The sequence below is a fragment of the Myiozetetes cayanensis genome, unplaced genomic scaffold (assembly GCF_022539395.1).
Source record: "Myiozetetes cayanensis isolate MyiCay16 unplaced genomic scaffold, myiCay2020 scf1, whole genome shotgun sequence".
Taxonomy (NCBI): Eukaryota; Metazoa; Chordata; class Aves; order Passeriformes; family Tyrannidae; genus Myiozetetes; species Myiozetetes cayanensis.
Genome location: NW_026086604.1, coordinates 104,795,811 through 104,822,716, shown reverse-complemented (window position 1 = coordinate 104,822,716; position 26,906 = coordinate 104,795,811). Strand labels below are relative to the sequence as shown.

Sequence of the window (26,906 nt, the reverse complement as noted above, 5' to 3'; positions counted from 1 at the left end):
CAGGCAAAGTCAGCTGCATAAGCTCAAGCAGCTGATATAGGTGGCTTGAGATAACCTGATTGTCTTTTTGTGAAGCTCATGCAATCCTTCTTGGCAAACCTCTGAGTATGGGATGGCCTCCAGTTGGCAACATTAGGATCTAGAAGGTAACCATCAGCTCGTGATCTTAGAGTCACAACTGCTGCCCTTATTAATGCTTATCCTTTTCCTTGTGTTGGTCAGGAATGAGATAAATGTTGTTTTAAACCATCTTGGTGGCCCTTACATCTTTAAATTGGTGGAGACCTTGTTCACGTAACAAATCTGCTCAGGGCTTCTCTAACTTATTCCCTACTTTTTAGACCCCTCTGTAAGATTAAAATTCAGTTCTTGTTCCTTACTTCCAGCACTCAAAGCAAACCTAGCTTGGGAACCCTAAGCCGGCCCAGCACTGAGCATAGAGGACCTTGTAGTGATGGGACCTTGGAGAGGCTAATTTTGCTTACAGTATTTGACGTTGTGAATTCTCACCTGAGGGACTCATGATCCAAACTCGCTTGCACTCAGCCTCCCCTTCAGCAGAGTAGGTAGGTGCCTCCTGGAAAAGAGTCAGCAGAAGTTACTAGGTTTTGGTTCATTGCTGTAGGCATTTGGACGTTCTCAAAAGAAATCTCCTGTGTATAGGGAAAGTGTTTCTCAAAATTACAGATTCTGGCCACCTCCATGAAATTGTCTAGCTATCTTGCCTAATTTGACTCCTGGGGAACAGGAAGCTGAGTGAAAGAAAACATGGGCCTGGTGTGGCATCAGGGTGGGAGAACTCAGCTGGGGCTGGCTCACATTGCTGCATGAAGCTCAGTTCCCAGGCATCCTTTTGCCAAGGAAGGTTCCCCTTGAACCCATTGGAAAGAGCCCCATGGTGATAACACCACCAGACATGATGCTGCTGCAGGTTGCTTGGGCTCACTGATGGATGAACAGCTTCACAGTGTGTGTGGTGCAACTGCTTGTGGGGGTTAGACAAGCCAAGTGAAGAGATCAGATTTGTGACATGAGAGAAAAATGGCAGTTTACAGAAGACAAATATTTCTGTGAAGAACCCAAGTCCCCAAAGATGAGGAGGAAGAGAGAAAAGGCTCCAGTACTGAGAGAGTGAAAAGGAGAGAATCATGGCATTGTAACTGGTGTTGAAGTCATGCCATCTTGATGAATCTCAGCTTTTAAGTGTCCACACAGTGCTTGGAGTTCCTGCTTGTATGGTTGTTCTTTACCAGCAGACATGACCTGTGTGAGCTTTGCATTGCTCCTGTGCTTCTGTGAACCGTGTTGGCAGGACTGTTGATGGGCGGCAGAACTTGCCTTTCTGGGTTTGCAGTGGTGGGGGGTCTTTATGGCCTTTGGATTTCCAAGAAGGATCAGAGAAATGGAAAGATTAATTAGAAATTCCTTTTTCAAGTAAGAGAAAAGTAGTGAGGATGAATCAGAGAGGAATTTTTTGCCAGTTTTGGAGATTACTAACAAGGAAGTGCCACATGGCATATCTCAATTCAATATTTTTTTGTTTGTAAATTTCAAGTCCAAATAAACATTACTTAGAGAAGAGTTTACTCAGATTTTTCCATTCTTTCCATTCCATCTATTTCATTTTCGTCTGAAGAAATGCTCTGTAGAAAAGTCTTTGTGGATTAGAAACATGGAGAAGTGGAAGTTTAAGTTTTCTTTTTGAGCATTACTAGTGGGAGCAAGAAAAGGAAGGAGCTGCTGCATTTCCTTTGAAATTTCTTAAGTGCAATGTTGTTTTAAAAATATAATAATTCTTGACTTTGTGGTGCTCTTGGTTCTTCTAATTTTTGATGGAGAGGGGCTTTAGTAATTTGCTTCAACATATACTGCAGGCAGAGATTTTTTTCTTGTTTTGTTGCATTTTAAAATAGCTACAAATACTGGATATCTGTTTCATTGTCTTCCACTCTAACACCAGTCTGAAACACTGTTTGGAATTAAAATGTTTCACTCTGGGGGAAAAAAAAGAAAAAGCTTTTTCTATCCCTCTTCTAATGAACTTGCAAATGGGGAAAATGCACTGGTGCAATCTGGGAAGAATTTACACCAAAACAGAATAATCCTTCTTTATGAGTGTCTGCATCTGTACAGGTTTTTTATTCCCTTCCTCTCTTTTAACTTTTTTAGGAATGAAGAGTGAAAATTACTTCAGGAGAAGAATCCATTAAAATAATTTCTGTCAAATTCAGCTTTGGTTTAAGGAACTGCTCTTTCACTGTGTTCAAATTGCCTTTACTAGAGTGCCATTACCTTATGTTGTGTGTGAATTTAGCTGTAAAAGCTTACCTGTCTGCTGTGGAAAGCTCCTGGATCTTTCTTCAGAAATCCTTGAATAAGGAAATATCCTGTCCGTGCTCTCACTTACACAGAGTCCATTGTATCTATGTGAGAGTTCTAGTGCTTTTGAAAATCCAAGTTAATTTTTTTTTGAGCTTTGCAGTAAAGGTGGAAAAAAAGAAAGGAAAAAATCCCCATAATTCAGACCTATCTTTACTTATTGAGATTATTATGGAATAGACTGATTCCTTTAGGATCTTCCAGAATAGAAGTAAAGAAAAACAAAATTAAAAAAGGAGAAGCCATATACTAAGTTAGTAGTCTGTATAAAAATTATATGAGGAGTCTAGAGTTTGTAGCAGATACGGTATTTTCCTCATATTCTAGAGTGATAACATGACTGATTATCCTTTCTTGCTTCCTCTTAGAAAGAGAAAATAGTAATATATCTTCTGTTGCTAACGCTGATACGTGATCTAAAGGGATTTGAGCCAACTTGGAGAGCTCTTTGAAACCAGCAGTAAAATTAATTAGGAAAGTTTGAGAGGGCCACAAATAGAAGGGATAATACAGAGAAGATTTCATTTAGCTTTGAAGATGAGCCTTCTTAAGCAAGTGTTTCACATTTGGGAAGAGAATGGAATTGCTAGATAATCCCTTTCTCTTTACATTTATTTCAGTTGCTCCAGATTGTTTAAAACAGAAGTGAGTGGAGGGGGAAGGTGTCTCCTGCCCCCCAAATTACAGTTCTGTTATTTAGAGTGATGCATTTTCATCTCTGTCTTCACTTAAATGACAGTTCTCTTGCTTCTGGTACATACACTTAGGTGACATGGGAAGAATAGGCAGTATTTTGAGGGATGCTCTCAGTAAGAATCTCCATCCTTATTTTGCTGTTTCTACTTCATTTATGTCTAAGGAATAAGCTCTGTCATGCCTGTGTCAAATAAAGGGCTCTATACTGCCTCTCCTAGGACATCTCTCCTGCTTATGCCACTTTAAGAACACTTGGCACATGGAATTTGGTGGCCATCCTTCCTTGAAAAACAGCATAGATTTCTCAGTAAAATTGGTTTGTTTTTCCCTTTGCGTAAGTCCTAATTAGTGCCGAGGAACGCAGTTTGCACTTCCAGGTTACCATCGGAATTAACCTTATTGCATGATTTTTACAGTGGCCTTGGGAGAAATGGAAGTGTCAGGATTGAAAATAACCTTTTTGTCTAATCTCAAAATATGATGTTTTGCCAATCCTTATCAGGACTTACAAGAGTACAGGACTTGGCAGAGTTGTGCTCACACTTGCAAAAAGTTCAAGGTGATCTATTCATGCCATCTGAAAATGCATGAGAGAAAAAACATTTTCTCCTAAAGAAATCATAAAAATATTTTTTAAGTCCCTGGAGAGTCTTTGAACTACAAACAAAATGATGTTGCCAGTCAGACTCCCCTGGTGTTACTGAAAAAATACAAGCTTAATGTCAGTCAAAATAACCTTTTTCTTTTTTTTTTTTTTTTTTTTTTTTTTACATTATATGCATGATCAATCCTAATAGTTAAGAGTTCAGGAATATTAAGCATAGCCAAGAAATGCCTGACACCCATACAAAATAGTGAAATAGAAAGCCCTTAGCAATGGCTGCTCTAATATCAATTTAATTTGGACACAGCATTGCAGAGACCTCATGCAGGCTCACTTGGCAACACTTACCTTCTTCAGTCCTCTGTTTTCAACATTGCTATTTTTAGCCCCATCTGTAAAAATATGTTTTTGCCAAGGAGCAAAGGCAGGATAAATTCCAGAAAGCATGTAAGCAAACAAAGAAATCACAAAGCTTACAGGACAGTCACAGTTTCAGTTTTGTTAAGCTGCTTCCCATTTGTTCCCTGGCTTTGTGTTACCTATTTAGATCATAAGGTTCCTCAGGCAAGAACTTTGTTTATGCTCAAAGTCTGCTGCACATTGTTTGTGCCTACGTAAATAAATTACTTACTCTTACAGGAGACAATCTGCACTTCTCCACTCCAAGGAAAACTGGGAAAAATTTGTTAAGTTATATAGTGATAGCACTTCATACAAGCACCTATAATGCATGTGGGCAGCCTCAAGTTCTCAGCTCATGATCTGCTTTTTCTGAGATGTATTACCCAGGCACACTGCCATGCTAACAGGTCAGTGTGGCCTGCAGGCAAGCCAGAAGTGATGTCTCATCTTTGGCCAGCTCAAATTGTTGAAATAAGGAGATCTGTCAGCACCTTTCCATGCAGCCACGCTGGAGAGGTCTTACTGTCACAAAAATGTTTAGGATAACAACCTGCTCGTTTTCTGAAACAAAAATAGCTGGTTATGGAGAGCAGCTACCAGGGGTAGGACAGCTTTTGGTTATTCAACACAGGCATTTTTGTGCTGTTGAATAGCACACCTGGATGCTCACTGTTGTGCCAGGTAGGTATGGACTTCCAATGGTAAATCCTTTATCATGTCTGCCAGTGCTGTGGGAATGTCTTGGATATTCAGTGGAGCTGAGGTGGCACGGGTTAGTGACATGTATGTGAATTTTTTAGCTAGTGTGGTCCAGTCTTACAGTTCTAATTTGTTCTAACTGGTCAGTAATTGAAAGATGTTTTATCTAGAATTGCTGATGGTTAGCAGACACCTAATTGCCATTTGTTCATACGTCTGGTTTTGGCTTGTTTGTAAAGGATTATCTTTGAGTAATGCTTTCTATTGGCATTCATTTCTCTGGGAGGCAATGTGAGTACTGCAGAGCTCCTCTATGATGTAGGGTAAAGATGCAGGAAGTGTTCTTTGTGTCTAGGTAGTGAGTAAGATATAGGGCCTCATCTGCTGTATCTACTACTAGTTCTATGTACACTGATTAAAAGAACAACAATTACTGTACCAGATACATGCAAATGAATTATAGAATAGTAGCTGTGTAAGCCAGGAGGCTGGACTGCCTGTTGAATTCAGAAACAAAATTTTGCTTTGTGGATTGTTTTTGTTTTTGGTTTGTTTTTTTTTTTTTTAATATCTTTTAATCTCCAGTAACCCCAGGAACTACCACTCAGGTGGAAAATTCCTGTCAGGGAAGTGCAAGCCTTCGTCATTGCATGGGAAGTGGACTGTGGAAACCAGCACTCTCTACGTCTAATCAGACCCAACACGTGTAGTACCAGTGACATGCTAATAAAAGCGTCAGGCCTCAGGACCAGTAATTTACACCTGTGTTTTCAGATTCTCTGTACAAAAAAAGAAACTCTTCTTGTGGATGAAAAATGATGTGTGAATCTGTAAGGCTAGGCTGAAAAGAAGCAGATGCTGACATTTCTAGAATTAATATTTTTGCCTTAAAGACGCATCTGTCATCAGACTCCACTTTATAAGAGCGGAGGAGCACTTATCTAAATAAACATGGCAGCTGTTTTATGTGATGTGCCTGTTTTTTAAAGAGTAAAAAATATTGTATCGTTTTGAAAGGTATAGTGACCATTAATGTTAACTTACAATAATAGATTGGAATGTGTTGCTATTCTCTGCTTTAGAATAATTTCAAGTAATACTTTCTCACGATATCAGAGAACCACCCTTTAAGGTCAGAGCAAGTAGAGGGAAGGTAATAACTGGAAGTGTGTGCAGCTGAGAACACACAACAAATGCTGAAAACTTTCTGAGAAGAGAGTTCTGGATTGTAATCTCAGGAGAGATTTTATGTTCCCTAAAATTAAGAGTTTAATTAAATTATCCAAGTTCTCTGCCTGTGGGATGAGGGTTGTAATATAAATAATTCACATTTTTTCAAATGTCTTTGCTTGTCTAATTAACTTACTTCTTCCCAGTACTTCAGCAAATCCTACACATAAAAATATATGTTTCTCTTTCCTAAGAGAGTCCTTAATGAGTTGCTTTACACTGATTTTAAGACCGTTTTACATCATTAGACAGGTACAAAGGAAACTTAACAGGAAGACACCTACACTTGCAACCAAACCTAGATTTTGTTTACTTGCTTGTTCTCTTTCTTAGGGACTATTAATGGCTGTTGATGATAAGGCAGTAAGCCAAATATAGGATTGCATTGTAATTGCATTTCCAGTGGCATATGGTGTGACCCCCATTCTTAGTGTTAATATGATGTCAGCATTTTCTGAAATGTAAAATGCAGAAAGGTCTTCCTGTGTGAGAAGTCCCAGATCTGAAAAATTCTTCCTGGGGTATATGACCTCTTCAATAGGCTCTAAAAATCTGCTCCTTCTTTCTAGACAAACCTAATGGTTCATATGGTTCTTCTCATTCTTGACTGCTCTGTGGTATTACTTTATCAAGAGGATGATGGAGTGCCTTTGCTTCTGGCTGTGCTTCTATTTTGAAGTGCTTTGGTTAGCAGGGTGTTATAGGAAAGGTAGATTCAAGTGTTTCCAACTCCTTTGGCTGTCTTTTTGGGTGAAGTTGGGCATGTGCTGTGGCCTGAACATGACCTATGTATATGGTCTTGCAAAGAATTTAGATATCAGACTATCCACTTTGTGAGTGTCATGCGAGCTTAGCTTGGAGATAAGTTCCAAGCTGGTTTGCTTGCCATGATGGGGCTGGCTCCAGAGCAATAACAGCAGCAGGCCTTTAGGCAGGTGCTGAAAGAGCTGGCCTGCCCAAAATATAGCCAGGCCTGGCGTGCTATAGATACCTACATGGCACCATGTAACCTATTGCTGTAGGTTCTTCATCATGCCTAAGCTGTCCCTGGGGAAATTACAGTCTGAGCATCGGCCTTTTACAGATGCTTTGCTGACAATGAGAAGCCATTAATTAGCAACGAGGATCCCATTCATAAGGTAACAGCAGTAGCTGGATATGTTCTTTATTGAAAAAAAGTTGGAAGAAAAGACATGGATGATCTGAATGTGTGTCATGGTCCATGAAGGGATGTGAAGGAGGAATGGGTTTCTTAGTGTTTCAGACACCCTCTCCCCATGCATGTGCAGATTGTTTGCAAGCTAGGAATGAGAGAAAAAGCCCTGTTATTCTTCTATCAGTCTTGCTAGCCAGGACTGGGAAATGTCAGTATTTACTACTGATGCTTCTGTAAGTCATTATCCCTGGAGGAAGGAGGAAGTGGTAGAGGAACTGTGACTTGTAAATGATTCCTAACCAAAGTGCTTCCCAAGGCTATTTGTGGAGAACTGCAGATTCCTCAGCACCCCTTGCTCAGGCCTGTGTTTAAGACTAAAACATGTTACATTACCTTGATCACAAGCCAGAGTGTGCCCTGCTCTGGAGTCGAGCCAAGTCATATCTCTGGGGATGGACAGCTCTAGGTAGTGCAGAGCTGTGTAATTATGCACCGAGGTATGAGGGATGTTACCATAAACAGGTACCATTGACTGACAGTGAGTCTAATCCTACACCACTTCAGGTAGATTGAGGCTACCTCTGTGACTACTCCACTGCAGCTTTTCTTGCAGTTTACCTCTTTCTCACGTAACATTTTAAAGTATATTTTTAACTCTTTTTGCTAAGTGCTTAGGACAACTGGGGTCTCCTGTTAATGAAAACCTGTGATGGATGCATTAAGGAAGCAGTGTGTATGTAATCCTATATTTCCTGAGGTTACCTCAGCAGTATATGTGGAGCATAACATTGAAGGACGGTACGTGCACGTAAAAAGGTCTTGTAAAAAGTTAGAAGTAGCGTCCTTACTACTACTATGACAGTATGATTTATTTTACTATGGACGTTCTACAGATATCAGTGTGCTTTATCATCAGACCTTGAGGTAAGGTCATCCATAAATTGTAGAAACAGCTGTCAAAGGATTAAGTCTCAACTTCTCCAATACCTCATAGCCCTGAACCACTGAAGGAGATTTGTTCTCTTTGCCTGTGAATGGAACAGTGATTTGATATGAGCTATTCTGCTATGTTTTGACCTAGTGACAACTCTTCAAAATTCAGGTGTGTAGGCACCTTCTTCTTAGCTGTGTACTTTTTTGCTCTTCCAAGAACAACCCTAGTTTGTTTTATTTATGAGCTTGTTTATACATTTGCACCCCAAAAACTGAAGTTTCAAACCGTGTGCTGAAATGAAATTCCTATTGTCTACAAGAAAGTATCTGCATAATTGAAGAGAAAGCCTTTATTTTGTGTCTAAATGCCAGATATCAGAATGTGGGAATTTGGAGATTAATTCACTCAGGTCTTGCAATTTATTCCTTCAGATAACTTGAGGTGAATTATTTAAAATTAATGCTCTAAGGCAAAGCTGTGTGGATACATCTGTAGAGTTTCTTGCTGCGACCAAGTATTTTAAAGAATGATGATGAAGTGAGAGACAGAATTGTCACCTTTCTCAGGACCACAATGGTACTAGTATTCTCTGTGTGCAGGAAACACACCGGGGACACTGGAGGGATTTAATAACTGTATCTCTGCGAACCAACTGTTTAGAAGGAAAAGCTGTTCTCAGAAGGGAGGCCAGTACTGCACTGTAATGTGGGATTTGGAAGTGGGGGTGAAGGCAGTCTTTGATAGCTGCCAAAGTATGGGGTTTATAGGAGTACCATTTACTGTAGGACATGGTAAGAAAAGCTTGTAAGGTAGTGTCACAAAGCTCATGCTGTAGAAAAACAAAAGAAAAAAATGAAAAAAAAACACCTTTGTGCACGTTTATCTTATGAAAAGCAAGTGCTATTTATATAAATACGTTGTGGCAGTGGCTATCATTTTGTAAGCATTGAATTAGGACTTTGAAACATTATGCAAATGCACTGGTGGTGTATACACAACCGCACACCCGCTGGACTGTGCTTCATGTGTTCTTGATGCCAATGAAAACAAAGCAGGCTCCAACTGATTCAGGGGAAAAGTCATGGCTGCAAGAAGCCAGGACCTCTTTTACAGAGCTACCGCTCTGCTTCTAATAACCAAAGTTAGGAAAGTCCCTTGGATTTAACCCTAACTTTCTTATTATCTGGAATAGGACATGAATAAGCTGAAGAAGCTTGTTAGTGGTTTTTAATAGGTTTTCTGGCCACAGACAGTTTCCAGCTTAACATGTTTTATTGCAATTTTTCTTAGAAACAGTTCTTTTTAGAAGAGAAATAAATAATCATGTGGCTCACAGCAAAGCTTCCATAGTCACTGGAGACCTCTGGTGTAACAGCTAAATTAATCATGAATAGCTGAACTCTCTTCTGCAGTGGTGTGCCAGAATTGTTTCCTTGCCAATGTCTTCGCTTCCCTTCTGCTGTCCCCACAAAGCTCTCGCTCTTTAACCCCAAGGTGGTGGAGAGCCCCTTTCTGCAGCATGTGGCTGCCTTCCTGGCCCATTCCTGCTGAAGTGGATATCTTGGCCCATTTTTCGCCATTGCCTGTGCAATTTCTGAGACTTTTGTTCAAAATGCTGTCATCCAAAGTGGATGCAAATCAATGGAAAGACCCCCGTGGATATGTATGACCTTTGATGCAGTCCTTGCCTACATCCCACCTTAAAATCCACCTCTTCCACCAGTTTATAACCTCCAACATTATAGAAAGGCATTGTGCTGCAGTGTGTACTGTATGGTGCTAGATCCCTATCCTGGTTTTCCTTAGCAGCAGAGAGATGACATGGCACTGTTTGAGTGTGCCCTGTCGAGCAGCTGGTGGGGAGGTTAGAGTGGGAAGTATAACCTGTATAAAGATGTCTGATTTATAGGAAACACCAAGATATCTGGAGGATATGTGCAATGGTACCTATGGTTGTGGCATTTCTGTTAAATATATGTGTATAAATAGTGAGCTGTTTTTAATTTCAGAAGTCTAAGGCCTTTTGATACCACTACCCAACATGTAGCTAAGTAATAGCGCATGAACAGCAATCAGTATGGGAACTGCAGCAAGGAAGAGAGTTTGATTAGTAAGTGTGTGAAATGGCTGCAAGTGATGGAGATGATGTGAAAGGATTCAGATTAGAGGAAAAGGTGGATTTGAGGTGCTGGCCAATCATCTACACACTGAAAGTAAGAACTAAACTGCTGTGTAGCATTAAGTGTTGTTGATAAAGTTGAGAAAATTAAGATAACTTTTTACACAGTCTCTCAATGGGAAAAAAATTCAGAAAAGTGATGGTCTGTTGCTAGAAATAGTGCTGAGGATAATTAAACAGTCCACAAAGTTGTTTGAGTTGCAGTGTGAATCCAGCCATCTCTGAGTTGTTGAGAGATACTGTTGTGGGTTTTTTTAACTCACTATCTACTAGCAGAAGAAAGAATAGAAGGAAGAAGGAATAACTTCTGTTACAGAGTTGAAAGCTCTGCCTTCTGCATGTAACTTTAGAGACATTAAAAAGCACCTAACGAAAGACAGAATAATTTGTGAGACACATTACTTCTGCTTGGAGGAGAGATATGTTGAGAAAAACAGATCTAACCTGGAAAAGCTTCAGCTGTTGACCTTTCCAGGAGAGGGATCAATAAAGTAACAGCTCCCAAAGCAGAACAAATACGTGGGCTCCAGCTGAAAGCATCCAGCACTTATGGTAGTTGCTGGCCAGTTTGGAACAATAGGTATCAATGAATCCTTGTAGGTATGGGGGAAAAAACATAAACACAGGAAAGACATGAAGAAAAATGCCTCATCTCATGGGAAGGGTGCAATAGGTACAGGACACAGACCTGTCTTACCTGTCTTACATCCCCCCCTTCCTGCTAACCCAGGAATACTGTTCCAGGAGCAGAAGAAGTAACGAAGCTCTGTTTCTGTAGATGCGTGACACTTGATTCCTTATCTGTCCTAACTGCAAAAATTTGCATTTTTCTCCATCACCTCCATGACACAAGCACTGAATGAAAGGCAGGAGGTCTGGGAGATGCTGGCTGGAAGGCCAGCTGATTCCTAACACTGTAGGATACTTTTTAGTGTCTCTTCTGGGAAAGAAACTAGGGGCTCTCTAACCTCTGCAGCAGTCTGTTTAAAAACAAACAAACAGACAGAAACTAAGAACATTTGAACTAAATGTCTTTGAGATCTTAATGTCACTTTGATTTCTGCTATTTTCTCTCTGTATACCTTTTTCAGATGATTCCCTTGATCATTTGTGGCTGAAGCTGATCAGGGATTCACAATTTACAGGTGTGCCTGGTGTCCACCTGCATAAACCTTCTTTCCTTAGGAAATCAGCCTGAAAGGGGAAAAGTACACTCCACGATTAAATTTTCAAGGCTTCCAAGTGAAGAAGGGCTATTTACAACATTGCTTTCAACAGAGCCAAGAGCTCAGTGTGTAAGCCCTGGAGGGGAGAGGGCTGCTGGCTGTTCAGCTGCTTGACTCTGCAACTAGGCTGTTGTGTCAGCAAACAATTTGATTTCAGCTGGATTGTGAAGCCAGATGCACATTAATCCCAGCAACACTTCTGCATAGCACTATTAGACTGGAGAAATATGACGAAGGTTGCGCTGAGTCCCCCAGCTGGGAGCAGAGTGCTGCGTGACCTTCCCCAAGGAGCCCTTCTGCATTTCCAGCAACTGTGAAATTTAGGAGCAGTGTCTCTGCCTGTGTATACCTTAAAGAAAGCTACTGTACAACCCATAATTTCATGTTCCAGAATGTTCCCTTTCACCCTGGTCCTTCACCTCCTCCCTCCGGAGAGTCAGTGCAACTCATGTTTTGAAACTTGAAATAAGCTGGACCAGCAGCTCCCCAACAATCAGATTTCAAAGTGGAGAACTATATTCCCAGAACAACATACTTCAGTCTTTAGGGAGATGCTGTGACATTTCAGCAAACAAACAGCAACCCACTTACCTCTGCAAAAGAGAAAATTAATTTTCTGAATGTAACCAATCGCAGGAAGTGTGGCTTTTGAGAAGTAGAATAGATGGCCAGGCTGGATAGGCTTGGTACTTATTTGAGTCACTTCATAAGCATGGTATTTGGTTGATGGAAAGCATAACAGTGTTTAGAGGCTTCATTCTATCCCAAATTACTAATTAATGAATAGTATAATTAATTCCTCAGCAGCTGTATTACAACCATATACACATTGACTTCCAAAAGAGGGAGACTCTTTGGTTCCTGGGTTTAGGTCAAGATGTTCAAACTCTGTGGACTTCCAATTTGCTAGGAGCTCAGGACATGAGTTTACAATAGTTGGAGACAACGAATCAAACTTTCTTGTTATCGGAGCTTGTTGATGACACAAACTGTGTACCTAACTAACTGTACCCTAAGGGTGCCCATGAAGGGAGAAGTGGTGGAGTCAAACTCTTACCTGTTGGAAATTGACAGAGTTCTTTATGCTTCTTTTGCTGTGTCCAGGAAAGTTTTTGCATTAGACTGAGATAGTTTTAAGAATTATGCCTTTGCTTTGCCTCAGAGTTTGCTTTAGTAATTTGTTAATAAGAATCTTTTAGTGTGCCATTTCTAATCTGTATAGATTTTAGATAATTTTTAAGACATTTAAGATGATTATTTATATCTACACTAATCTGTATGACCTCGTACTAAAATAAATGTGAGCATTTGCTTCACATGCAGTTCTCAGGACATCACTTTAGACTGTCACTAGGGCCACTTTCTAAAGTCTTTATATAGCAGAGATATCTCAGAAAATAGGGTTTGAAATCTAGATCCAGAGTTTAAAAATCTAGCAATAACGAGGCAGTATAAATATCTGCTGTTTTGAACGGAAGCTCAAGGTCTCCCTGTTCTGAATTTTATTCAATACTTTCTAAAGAGGCATTTTTAAAATCCTAGTCTAGACAATAGATCAGGCTGCATGGATGTGGGAAGCTCTGGCTTGTCTCTCTGTCTGTTTGCTGAACTGATTGATGCACTGTTTGCTTTTATGCTGAGAACTGGTTTGCTACTTCATGCATTTCCTAAAGATCTTCCTCCTGTGACCCTTCCAGGATACTCTCACCATGCATGACATGGCTCTTTCAGAGACTCTGAAATACTCCTGTGTAGGGGTGGAGTTACTCCCAGGGGCTGTCCACCACATACTGCACTAGCATTCTTATAAGAACTGGAGTCTCTTTCGTCTGATTTGGGAGAGAACACCAAGAGAACACCTATTTTATTTCCAGATCAAACCCCCACTCTAAATACAGTATCCTCTCCCTTTTGTACCTGAAGTCTACTTACCTGGCACATCAGGGACAGTAATCTCATTGTAAGCTCAAGGTATGGGTTTACAAGCATGTGATTCCAGGGATGTTTTGGAGATGTTTGCATAGTACGTGTTGCTGACCTGGTTTATGTGTTTAGTACATGTTTGGGAAGTAGTGAAAGTCTTTACTATGACACAGTCGTTAATACCTCAGACAGAACTCCTGGTGACCAGCAAGTGTATGTAAGCCAATATACTGTCCAGTTCACATAAAAAGCCCTATACACATCAGCCAATGTGGTCTAATGAAACAGGAATACTTGAATGCCTTAATATTTTTTTTTTATTCCAGAATGGTAACACTAGTTATCTGAATCCCAAATTATATGCCTATCTCTTTATTGATATATTTCTAATTTTTTTTCCTTCCTGCCATTGCTGTCACAAAAATGATAATGTCTCTTGATATGTTCCTGGTGACTGTAGTTACTTGCACTGTGGTGGTGGTTGAAGACAAACAGTCACACAGTTGTGTCTTTATTTGGCTTCTCTTGCCACTGACATGGGGCAGACTTGCTCAGTAGTGACCCTGCTGAACTTTCAAAGTTTTTCTTTCTCATGCTGGTGGCGTAAAATCTTTATTCATAGCTGGAGACAACCTTGAACATCTGTCTTAGTTCTTACAACAATCCCTGCTGAGTCTACAGTGTGTGTCTGACCTTGCTCTTAAAGTCTGGAATATGTATCCTGGAGTTGAGAGAAATGTAATTTTGATATTTCCTTTTTTTTTTCTTTTTTCTTTTTTTTTTTTTTTCCCCCCCCCCCCCCCGTAAAGATAACCTCACTGGTAGCACTTCTTCTAGGATGAAAATTAAAAATAAATTTCTACAATCCACTGTGGGCTGAATCCTAATGCCAGCCAGCACTTAGACAAAATACTCTGTGAAATCAATGGAAATTTTACTTCAGTTCGAGGATTAGCAGTCTTTCAAGCGCAAGGTGAACATAGGGCAAAACTAGGGAGTAATGTACTTTAGATGATTTATAGCTTCACTAAAGCACAGAGATAAAACCTGCAAGAGAAATAGAAAATGAGATGCCCACAAGAAACATGGTTCTTGATAATACTGATGTTAACCTTTAACCTTAAATAACATGTATCTAAAATATTATTAAGTTTAGACATGCTTGTTATCAGGAACAAACACATTGGGAGTATGGAAGCCTCTGTCCTCCTGGGATTTCATGAGTGCTTTGAAAGTCTGCTCATGACAAGCTGTTGGTGGTAGTCACTGTTCTCACTCTCATGGGAGATGAAACCCAAGGTTCTTGGAGATTAATTGCAGCAGGCTCCCAGCCTTTGGGGAGTTTTGGACAGACAGTTTTTTCTGCAGACATCTTCCCCTCCATCTGTCCTAGCATACAGGCTGCATCCATGCTGTGCACCAGGCATGTGGGAAGCCTACCCAGAAACTGCACTCTGTCCTTCATCCAGCATGTCCAGCAAAGTCATTCTTAGCCTGGAGGGGTGTGTCTTTCCACTCTGCCAAGCTACTGGTGTCCTTATTGAGCAGCACAATGTCATAATCGAGGTAGGAGCTTAGCAGAAGCAAATGGAGGGCTAGTTGGACTGGCTCGATTCTTTCATTTAAGGAAAGACTCGTTATCTGTCTTTCTCGAAGATGGACCTCTCGTGGGAGCATTAGAAAGTGCTATTTCATCTTCCCTTCTCTTCTGTCTCTTGAGGAAACTGCTGAGACAAAATGAAACCTCAGTTCATACCATCCTCTGACCCAATGCTAGGTGGAAAGTGAATCTTTTCATTGTAGACTGTATCACAATATCTGTTCCCTCCAGAAGACTGCGGGCTGCAGCAGCATCCCCTGATTAAGGCTTCATGTTAACTAACCCTCCAGGATTTATTTGCTGAGCTCTTGAATAGCATTTTGCACAAGAAGCAGATGTCTGTCACTTGTATTTCATTGGTCTGTGGTGGCTTCCAATTCAGCTTTGGTTTTAGTGCAACAATGGGAAGGTGTTGCTTCAGATCTGGAGTATTCTGGCTGCCTGGGAGATATCATGCTTAACAAGGAAATGTGAGCTAAAATCTTGCAGATGCATCTGGAAGACGAAGGAGACAAGCTGTTTACCATGCAGTTCCCACCCTAGCTTCTGCCATCCAGAGTCAATCTTTTTCCAGAGTTATTTTTTCCATTTTTTTTTTTTTGTTAAACTTTTTTTGTATTGAATTTTTTTCCCTACGCATCTCTATTCCATGCAATTTAAAACACTGGCTGCACTAGCTGTTTGAAAACTGGGTGAAAACTGGTATTCTGGATGTTTTTAAGTCTTGAATTATGACTGAGGCCTTTAAGAAAATAGAAATATTGTGTGTGTTTTGGCATTTCAATGAGTGCTCAACGAGTTATTTCTCTAAGTTTGGTAGGGCAATTGGAATTATTCCTGTTTTAAATGGTGCAGGTTGATCTGTTTCAGGCTGTTTTTGAACTATAGCATGATATTCAAGCCTGGAAAAGCCTATCTGGGACAAGAAAATAGTGCTAAAAAACAGCATTACAGCTGGAAGCAGGAGTAGCAGTGGGGTACAGAGAGAGATGCAACTGATCTTAGTTTTGTACAGAGGAGGGACCAGTACAAAAAGGAAACAAGTGGCTATAAACATAAGGCTGAAATGAAGACATATTTTACATTATCCATGGCATTTTGTATTTATAAAGATATCTATACAAGAGGCTGAAAAGGAAACATTTCAAAAATGTGCTAAGCCTGAGCTTTGATTCAGTCTGTCAGAGAAGCAAAACTCCATTACAGTTCTGCAGAGCCATAGGATATATGAGTATTAAATACAGAAGCAAGGTTGCAAGAAAGAACCTGTGTTCACCTGTGTTGGAGCATTGCTTTATCTTCATTGAATCACAGAATAGCTTGTCTTGGAAGGAACCTTAAAGATCATCTAGTACCAACCCACCTGCCATGGGCAGGGACACCTTTCACTAGATCAGGTTGCTCAAGGCTTTATCCAACCTGGCCTTGAACACTGCCAGGGATGGGGCATTCACAACTTCTCTAGGCAACTTGTTCCAGTGCTTCATCACCCTCATAGGACAGAATTTCTCCTAATGTCCAATCTAAACCTTTTCCACTTTAAAGCCACTCCCCCTTGTCCTATCACTATATGTTCCTGTAAATAGTCTCTCTCCATTTTTCTTGTAGGTTCCCTTCAGGTGCTGGAAGGCTGCAATTAGGTCACCCTGAAGACTTTTCCAGGCTGAACAATCTCAGTTCTCATAGCCTTTCCTTCTTACTTCCACCCATATATTCCTTATCCTGTCACCAGACTGACTGAGGCCTCCGTGCCCTACTTTCTCTTTTTCTGAACTGTCTCTGAAGTTTGAACTTTGTCTTCTCAAAGCCTTTTTCCCTGGGATGAGAGATGGCACTGCTTCAAAGAGCCCTTCTTTCATTCTGCACCTGTGCCTCTTCTTACAGAGCTATTCCCTGAGCATACTAAGGAACATCAGTGAAGAATTAATTTCGTGTTGTCAAGTTTCTAGTCTGACCCTTAATTTAGAGCAGTCATTTCAGTCTACAATAAACTCTGTGTTTCTGCATGCCGCAGTGAAAGAATTACGAGCAGTCCTTAGCCATGTGCATTCAGGATGCTTTGGTAGCCCCATGGGACAGGTAGACTTCAGTGCCTGAAAAGAATGGGGGTACAGTCAGCATGTTATTTTCTGTGTAACAGTGTATACGTGGGTCTGCCTATATGTAAAAGCTTTTACATGATTCACTGAGGCCATTAGGAGTGGAATGGTATACGATCATTTCAGGCACGGAGCTCTTCAAAATGAACAGCTTTTTCCATCTTTCCCCAGGGAGCCCCAAGAGCCATCCAGCATGTAAGTGGAAGGAGACTGTTCATAAGTCTTCAGTCACAGCTTTCAGGAACACAAAGCTTATTGTTGGGATGATCCTGAAGCTCTGAGTGATAAATAAGGCAAGACAGTTAGATGAAAAGAACTGACTTTCCTTGCTAAGACAAGGATGGACTGAGTTTTGAAGTTTGACAACCTGGACCTCTCATGAGCATATGGAACACATGTTGATATGGGGTCTAGAGCTAAACACAGTATTCTAAAAGCACAGTGAAGTAGTTCAGCAACAGAGCAGAATGAGAACAAAAATCTCTTTTGACCAACTTAATCTTAGGTATATATTCTGTGCTTTTGCCTTTGCCTCTCTTTCTGGTATTCATTGATATACCAGGATATATCCAGTCTAGCTTGCTTCTTTTTTTCTTTTTTTCCTTTTTTTTCTTTCCTCATTCATTTTCAGAATTTCATATACCCTCTTGGTTTTCAGTCCTCTGAAGAAAGCAGACCTTCTGGGTTTGCATAGTTGGACTTGGAGGCTAAAAAGAATGTGCTTTCTTAAGTGATTTTGGCTTATTTGGTTTCTGAGGTCATGGACATAGTGGAAGAACACCTGCTCTCATGTTGCTTCAGCGCTTAATCCCTGTCCCAGACAAGCCTAGAAGGGCACGACACAGGAGATGAAGAATAATGTAAAAAATTGCGTAGTAACTTTTTTGAACATCCGGAAAGGTTCATGGATAATGATTTTATTTTCCCTGGTTTTCTCATATCCACACCAAAAAATAAGATTGAAAGACAGTGTTTCTTCAGCTATTACATTCATTGTTTGAGAACTTAAAGAAAAGATTAATAATTCAAGGTCTCTGCAAGCAATGTAGTAAGTCTTGAAGGGCAGATGTCCTATGACAGGTCCTATGCCTGATGCAAGCAGAAATTTGTCAGCTTTGTCTAAGGATTTTCAAGACCTTGTTACCAGTCTCTGTGTGTGTGTGCACATCTACTTGATATTTTGCTTTAATTTTTTTTCTAACCGAGCCTATTTTCCTTCAGGGTGGCAGGACACAGTGTATCCAAGAAGTCTGCCCCATTCTCTCATGTCCCCAGCACCTCAGTCACATTCCTGCTGGACAGTGTTGCCCCAAATGTTTAGGTGAGTGAGTTTTTTTCCCTAGGAATTTCGTAATTAATATTGTGTGTTTGTACATAGTATCTTTTATACCAGTATTTCCCAATACTGGTAGATTCTTTGAGGTGAAAGAGACTCTATTGCTTGGTAGAATTTATAATCTACACGTTTTGAACAGGTACTCAGGGCTGGTGTGTAGGGTTCTGATGAGTGGTACTAAGCAAGCAGCTTCAGAAGAGCATTTAAACGTAGACCAGCTGGCTTGCTTAGAGGGACAAATATAGAGATGTTTCCCACCTTTGTTTTATGTTTTACAAAGGAGGTTGAGGCAGGAGATGTTTTTTGGGAGTTTACCACAAGAGAAAGGCCTTGCCCTCTTGTATTATTATTGACGTGAGCATTTGAGTTTGTTTTGAGGAAATGCAGGCCAGAGGAAACTTCTGAACTGACATTGCATTCTCGCGAACTGTTGTCAGAGGTGCGCCACGGACCCTGGAGTCAGCCTCATGGTTGCCTTCTTAAGATGGAATCCCAGTTTCATCCAAGAATATTTTCAATTATATCTTTCCACCACATTTTAAAGGTGTAAGTCAGAGGCCTTTGAGAAGGGCTAGTTCTTCCAAGTCATGACAAAGAAGGCAGTGACAAAATAAGGCACAGATCCCAGAGGTTAACATTCTGTCTATTTCATAAACAAGGAGTACTTACATCCTACCAAGTAAGTTAGTTTTAATTTGCTCTGTGAAGTTATAACTAGGTTTGGAAAATTTTGAGAGCCAATAACTCCCAGTTCTTCAATGGAAACTTTATAATTTTGACTACGTCTTTACTATTATCCAAAGTCTGTTTCCAGGTCTAGGTTAGGGATACAGAGAGGTCTGGCCTTGAAGTCATAAAGCTGTATAGAGTTCCAGGGAAATACACCTGAATTTATTTGCTAATTGAGGAGTGCTACAGATAAATATCTGCCTGGAACGTTTAACCGTAGGACCAGAGAGTAATGCAGTAGAGGAATGGAACTGAGAGGAGAACAGTCCAAATGCTGAGCTTCTGTTTTGGCTGAGGACATTTTTCTTTTCCTTCTGTAAACTCCCCTTGTCCTCTCCTTCCCATGCTTTTCTCAACTGAACTTTCCCCTCCTTGATCTAGGCATTTGAAATGCAGCTTTAATTTTTGACTTCTTCAAGAGGATCTTTCTACAGGTTCTTTTTTCCCCCTCTAAGAATTAAACAAATTCACTAATAATAGTCAATTTCATTTTATGTAGTCTTTAAAGCATTTCATATACCTCTGAATAGATAATGTCTATTCACAGGGAAGTGTTAAAAGTTTTGGAGTGGAAGTAAAGCCAGGGGTGATTAGCATGCTGCATGGCTGTCAGGAAAGGGAAGCGTTTCCAGGGATGCTGAGGCATGATTTTTAAAGTATCATGTGGAGGACCTCCCTGCAATTGAATTCCTAATACTCAGCTTATACAGCTTAGAAGAATGCTGTGGAGTCTACTGGGACTTGAATTATTAGTTTAACTAGTGGTTATGAGCCAGCAAAGCCAACCATTAAGCCAAATATCTTCATCACCACATCTTTTAAAGCGGTAGCTTCTTTGTCAGTGGTTTTTTACCAACTATTTGAACTGGGTTGGCCACCCGGAATTGTGCTGAGTGGTTTGCAAGGCATGGCAAGACAGTGTGGGAGGGAACTGGACTTTTGTTCACTTGTTGACACAAGCTATGCTATTGAAGTCCTGGCCCCACATGGAGCAGTAGAAGTGTTGTTACAGGCGGGACCATGGCTAGGCTTTACCCGTAAGTGGTGCATGGATGTAGAGCAGTTCCTTTTAGGGCTACCAAGTGTCCTCAACTGATTTCATATGCCAGTCCTGCAAGTGAAATCAAGCCTTTTCAGAAAGATGCACATCCAGTAAATGTGGAAGGCTGGCTATGCAAGCACAGATTAATTCAAAGCAGCTAATTTGCAAGAGAGAGATGTTCAAATTGTGTTTAACTGAACAAAAGCAGTTATTTATTAACTTTTGTTTAACATTAGATTTGTAAAAACTCAAGGCTAATCCAGTGGAGTTTGCCGTGTGCTTATCCTTTTGTTTATTTATATCTCGAAAGAAAATGGAATCTTTTTCTTATAAGATGTTCTACATTTATCAAGAGTTACTTAAAAAGGAAGGAATTACAGTATGCCAAGACCTGATGGTTTAAAAGTTAAAGTGTTTGCCTAGTACTTGGTACTTCATGTATGTACTTATAGTGGCCATTCACTGCCTTGGAATTGATCTCTATTAAACATTAGACCCCAGAAACAATAATCTAGAAAAGTGACAGGCACTGATAAAAGAACTTATTATTTGGCTGCCACCAAAAGTAAATGGGGCAATTCAAAATTAGGAAAGTAAGTATACTGTTTTTGTGAAGAGCTCATGTATGTATCATAATGGTCACTTGTTTAAAATAACTTAGTGGGAAAGAAGCTGAAGAATGAAAGAAGCTTAAAAGAACCATAAACTCTATTGCAACTTGGGTCTGAAAGTGCTTGCAGAATTGCAGGACTTCAGGAAGGATTTGATTTTGATGATGCCTTCCCAGTACAGTGCTCCAAACCCTTGCCTCGCTCTCATTAAGCCTGAATATTTTATGGATTATGGAAACTAAATATCTTCTATTGCCTTCATTCTGTTCATAAACTATGCAAATGCCTGTATTTCTTGCAGTCTTGTGAGAACACGGTACACTGAGCTGTCTTAATGAGACTGGACAACACCTATGTTTTTTTTGCATCAGTGTCACTGAGTTGATTTAGCTTGGCTGCTGTGAACCCCTGAGGTAGATATGCTAAAACCAGTTAAGACTGCTTTATTTGATAAGTTATTGCGTTAAATTGAAGACTGTTTAAACTAGTTTAAGTGTGCCTACCTTAAGAGTTTACAGTGCTTACTTTTTATTCGTTTAGCTGCACTGTGCACTTTATGATGAGAAGGAGAAGAAAGATTTTTCCAATATAAACATGCTATAAATCATATTTATATTCCCTATATTATATGGTAGGATTTGTACAGATGAATGTGTACTAAAGGAACAGTGAACTGTTAAAAGCACATATTTTTTTCATACCAAAGTGGAAACACATAGCAAATGACATATTGCACATGAATTTGGTCTAGTGACCATAAGCCCTTCTATTTTTGCTGACAATATGGTATATTTTCAACCACATTCTGTTTCTATTATTGTTTATTTATATTCAGGACAGAGGAAAGTGTTTGACCTCCCATTTGGAAGCTGCCTCTTTCACAGCAATGTGTACGACAATGGGTCCTCGTTTATTTATGACAACTGCACAGTGTGTACATGCAAGGTAAGTCCGTAGTGCTTTGATATTGTGTGCTGATGGTTGTCTGGCTTAGCAGTAATTTGTAGGGCTGTGGAACTGTAAGCCTGATATTGTTCTGTGGCGTCTTGTGTGGTCCAAGGGAATATGATCTGAAGAGCACTTGCAGTTCTGCTAGGAAAGTTTAGAAGTTTACTGACTGCCTCAGCTGAGGCATGATGCCTGACTCTCTGTGATGCAAAGTAAAGTTGCTCAGACTATATGATCCTCTTAGACTTTGCATTAGAGTGGAAGAGGAGTTTCTCGATGATGAATTACCACATCTCTGCTGAATGGCAGTGATATTTATTTAGTTCCCTAACATGATTGTGACCACTTCCACTTCTGCACCTAGGCAAAAAAAGAAAGTGTCACCAAATCAATAAGGTTTTGCAGGCAAATAGAAGTACAAGCTGGGCTTTAAATTCATAGCCCGTGAAAGATTCCCTTAATCCATAAATATTTTTTTTTTCTCTGAGCTGGCGTATTCAAAGCAGTTGGGATGTAGCTTGGGTGGATGCAATGAATGAACAAGCAGGAACACTTTGTAAGGACACACGGGAGCACAAACACCTTGGTGAAGATTTTATGATTTTCTTTCATCCTTTTACCTAGGATTCAACAGTGATATGTAAAAAGAGGTGCTTACTTCCCGGTGAATGCAATAAAAACAAAGACCAATGCTGCAAGGAGTGTGTCTCATATATCCCTCCTGAGGAAGTGAAAGTGTGCAAGTTTGGCAATAAGATCTTCCAGGTAAAGCTTCAGGTGTGGTTCAAGAGTAGATGCCATTGTAACAGCCAAAACAGCATGATTTTGCTGAAGATTAGAATTGTGGCTTGTTTTTTAGCTGAATCCTCACCATCCTGGCTGATGACGGAGGCAAAGCTTTGCAAAATTTACCATCTGCTTTTTTTTTTTCCCTGAGTTTGTGTAAATTCTGCTAATACACATCAGCTAAAGCTTATGGTTTCTCCTTGAATGTTACATGTTGCCTCCCCTTCTGTATGTGGAGGTTCAAACTGCTGTTTCATGACAAGTGATGCATTTTTAGTAAGAGATATTAATGCTCTGCTTTCCCAAACAAACACCAATATTCATGGAGGAGATATTCCGAGTGGCATGTAGGCTTAATCTGCTGAACCAAAGTCTTTTCCATAGCTGAGCCAACAGGAGCTTTGTGAAGTTCTTCTTGGCTGAAAGTTACTCAATTTACTTCATTTCACGCCTCTGCTAAGGACAGCACCCCTGATATCTTATGCTGGGATAGCCATGTAGTAACACCTACCTACTCCACTCTCACCCAGTGTTTTCAAATCGCAAGGGATTCCCTGCAGAACACTTCTGCTATTGCTGAGACCCTGTTGTTTTTCCAAGTGGTGCAGCTTTTTTTTCACACTGTGTCAGAAAAAGATTCTGTCACCTCATGGGCCATCTGTGAATTAAGAGACCCTTGAATCAGATCAAATGTTAAGTCCTTTGTGAATACTTGGTTTGCTCAGCCAGAATTGCTTCCCATTTATTCCATCTTTTGTGTACATAGCTGAAGTGTTTATTCTGGAAATTACATGTGAACCTACTGTACACTGAGACTATACTCCATCTGATTGGCACTTTCACACTGGCGCTATTGTGCTTCAGGAACAAATGCCTACTTCTTAGGCACCCAACTAAAATATTCTGCTTCTTGTGAAGATTTTATTATATTACTAGTGTTATATGGAGTGTGAAAAAATAACGAGACAGTACATCCATTTCTGGCCTCGTGTGCAAAAATGTAAATCGAGTGTCGCTCTGTTGAAGTCAGTTCTCTAACACAGGTAGAGTGGGCACAGCGAATGTGTTTTTGCACTCTTGTGCAAAACCAGCTGTGAGACAAAAATTCAGGACAGCTGCGTGCAGTCAGATGTGATGTGTTCTGGTACCTTAATAGTTGCCTGGTGAATGGTCATCGGAGACCCAAGAACATCAGAAACACTAGGCAATAGTAACATTGACCTAGAAACAAAAAGCAGGAGAGAGACAGCCTTTGGCCAAGCGTGCTGCGCTGAATAAGTTAGGCTCCTTTGCATTTCAGATATGGTCTGTTTTTCTTTCTGGTCAGAACATCGTGTTGAGGTGGGCACATAATTATTCACAGCTGTCTGGTTGAGCTGCCTGTTCCTGTCCGGTCTATCCTCACCCTTCCTTCCCAGCAGCCCTGTAAACAGAAAACATGCACAGTTTGGCTCTAAGTGGACTAGCACAAGACCGTAAGTGGGTGAGACAGAATGTTTTAGAAACCACACTTGGCAAATGCAGCCCTGTGTAAAAAAGGAGCCAGGGCAGTTCCACAAGCAATTCATCCCAAGTGGGGACAAGACCATGAGGCATATTATGCTCTGCACTTAATACTTTCAGAGCCATAAATAGGCTGTCTTACCTGCTCCGCATTTGAGAATTTCAGCACTGTATCTCTTCTAAACATTTTCAGATGTTTAGCAGATCAAATATCTGTGAAAGTGCTGTAGTAATCTAAATTAGAATTCATTATTCAACCATTCCTGCCCTAAGTCAAAATGATGGTGCATCTGGGAGTAAATTCACTGTATGCTGACATCTTAATCAAATACTTTCACTTGCAACAACCTATAGACTTCACTCAACCAAGTGAATCAGGTTTTTCTAATTATGTCAGCTTAGATGAAAATTTGTGGTAGGTATGATCACATGTCAGATGCTTATTAGAGAAAAAACAATGCAAATAAACAGGACACTGATGAAAAATGAAAATGTGATTAGGTTAGCTGTGAAAAAATGAATTTCTGACCAAGAGGACCAAAGGGAAGAAAACCTTGCTGAATTTGATCTTTGTCTTGAATCCAACTGGCCATGGACAGACACCTCAAAATAATTTAGACTAAACAATGAGACAGTGCCAACAGGGAAAGTCATCCTTTCTTGTGCAATGATACATTGCTGAAATAGCTTCTTGTTGCCACTCCAGCTGATATTATATTATGTTCCCTCTTGCAGGATGGAGAGATGTGGTCCTCTGTGAACTGCACCATCTGTGCTTGTGTGAAAGGCAAGACAGAGTGTCGCAAGAAACAGTGCATTCCAGTCAGCAGCTGTCCTCATGTGAGTTTTTTAAAAGAACTGAGTTTTCTTCTCTTTTTTTCTCCACTATTATCTTTTCCAGTGTTTCTTGGAAGTGTGTGCAAGGCAGTGGGGCATGCAGTTTGGAAAGAAGGGATACTCTGGCATATTAATTTAGGTTGGCATTCCCCAAAAGTGTGCTATTGTTACCCTGAATATGGTCTTTCCACCTCTGTCCTTGCTCTGAAGAGTCTCTGATCCATTTCTCCTTCTGCGTTTAAATTTCTCTGTCCCAAGTATCTGCACTGGAACACCCTTTATGCTTATATTTCATAGTTTTATAAAATGATGAGATGACTATGTTAATATTTCAAAAGCATGCATATTCTTAAGGCAAGCCACAGTAGTTTATGAGTGCATGTGAGGCTTAATACTGGGTTGAAAATGTAAATTAGACAAAGCAAATGATTTCAACCAAGCCATGCTTCTTTGTCTAAGGTTGTGGCCTGAGTATTTTCTTATTTGAAAGTCTGAAGGGAACCCAAAGAGGAGCGTAACTGTAACTTTACTCAGTTGCTTCAAAAATTAGCTTTACTTGAAACCTTGAACTAAAGTCAGCCTTTGTTACTTGGATTTCTGACACTGACAAATTATTTTGTTTGAATGGCTCAAGCTTTCACAAGAGGGAGCTCTAAATAGCACCTCATGTAGGGGCAGATCTTTGAACTGAACTGCAGAAGAGAGAGCCAACTCATTAGATTACACCTTCTCAGTGTTTCCTTTTCCATTCTGGAAGCCAGTGGGGAAAATGTGAGTCACAGACACCTAGATATAAAATTTTTAAACGACAAACTCTAGTTTGTAAAATTTTATACATGTAAACTTCTGACAGCCAGAAGCAGTGGTAGAATAGAGAGCCTGTACCTTGGCACTCCCTGTTCTCCTGTGACAGTGGGCTTAAAGAACGATGCTTGCATCCTCTGGCACTCACTGCAGAGGGCAGTTCTCCTGTTATTGGGCCTCACATGGAGATGCTGCATACGCATTAGGAAGCGTGAACAAACGAAGCTGCTCTTCTGGGAATGTCATGTGGCTCATGGCAATGAGGTTTTCTACCTTCAGGCCATTCATGGTGTAAGCAGCAAGAGTTTGGGCTCCTCAGGTGTCTTCAAATTTTTTTTTGACTGAGCACCTGGCACACACTGCATCTCATTTATTTTTACCTTGTGCTGATGCATCACAGATGTTTAAGATGCTTCTGAGACAAAGTAGTTAACATGACTTAATATAGATCTTCAGTGAAGTACATCACTTCAGCAGTGTCCATATATAAATTTGAGCATTGAGGTGATCAGTTGAAGTGGCTTCTAAAGTGAAAATAGTGGTGGATAAAAATTCACCATCCACAGTCCTGCAGCAGCATAAGTGACTGACTGACAAACTCGTTTAGTGTTGCTACACGATCTGTTTCAAGATTAACGTGAAGTCCTAAACTGCCCTAGACCTCTGAGATGAGTCCTCAGACAAGATCTGGTTCCTTAGGGTTGAAGAGACCAGCTTTGTTACCCTGCAGCACCATTTGCTCCAGTATCTGACCAATCACCCTGCTCCCTGCCTTTAAATGCAAGCTGCAAGCAAACCCACTCTCCTCCTCAGGTATACACTGCCTTTCTGCACTTTCAAGCTAAATTGGAAGGACAAGTAGGAGAAAGAATGTAAACTCTAGAGTAAGGTTTACTTTCCTATTCCAAGTGGGTACCAAGTAATTTTAAAGCAAATAATGTATGCTAATGGATTTAAATCTTTTACTTTTCATCTCTGCTTCACTCTCTTTAATGAGATTTTTCTGTCACAAATCTATAAACATCAGTTAAGCACACCACATTATTCAAGATACAGATATATTAGTGATTCTGATACTGGAAGTATGGATATCATGCATAGTTATGCCACTGCCTCTGCAAACTGTAGTGGTGTGCTTTCCATTTGTTTTCTCTCTTTACAATGTTTCTGACAGTAAGCACTC

General features: G+C 40.3%; 1 protein-coding gene across 5 annotated transcripts in view; it reads left to right on the top strand.

The window, feature by feature from the left end:
- Window positions 1–26,906, top strand: part of BMPER (BMP binding endothelial regulator) — a 153,437-nt gene that overhangs the window by 62,462 nt on the left and 64,069 nt on the right. For all 5 annotated transcript variants that reach the window (XM_050309400.1, XM_050309381.1, XM_050309391.1 and 2 more), the window contains 4 exons: window positions 18,349–18,448; window positions 21,681–21,790; window positions 22,418–22,558; window positions 24,818–24,922. In XM_050309400.1, the coding sequence (XP_050165357.1) occupies window positions 18,349–18,448; window positions 21,681–21,790; window positions 22,418–22,558; window positions 24,818–24,922 (456 nt within the window). The remainder of the gene's footprint in view (window positions 1–18,348; window positions 18,449–21,680; window positions 21,791–22,417; window positions 22,559–24,817; window positions 24,923–26,906) is intronic.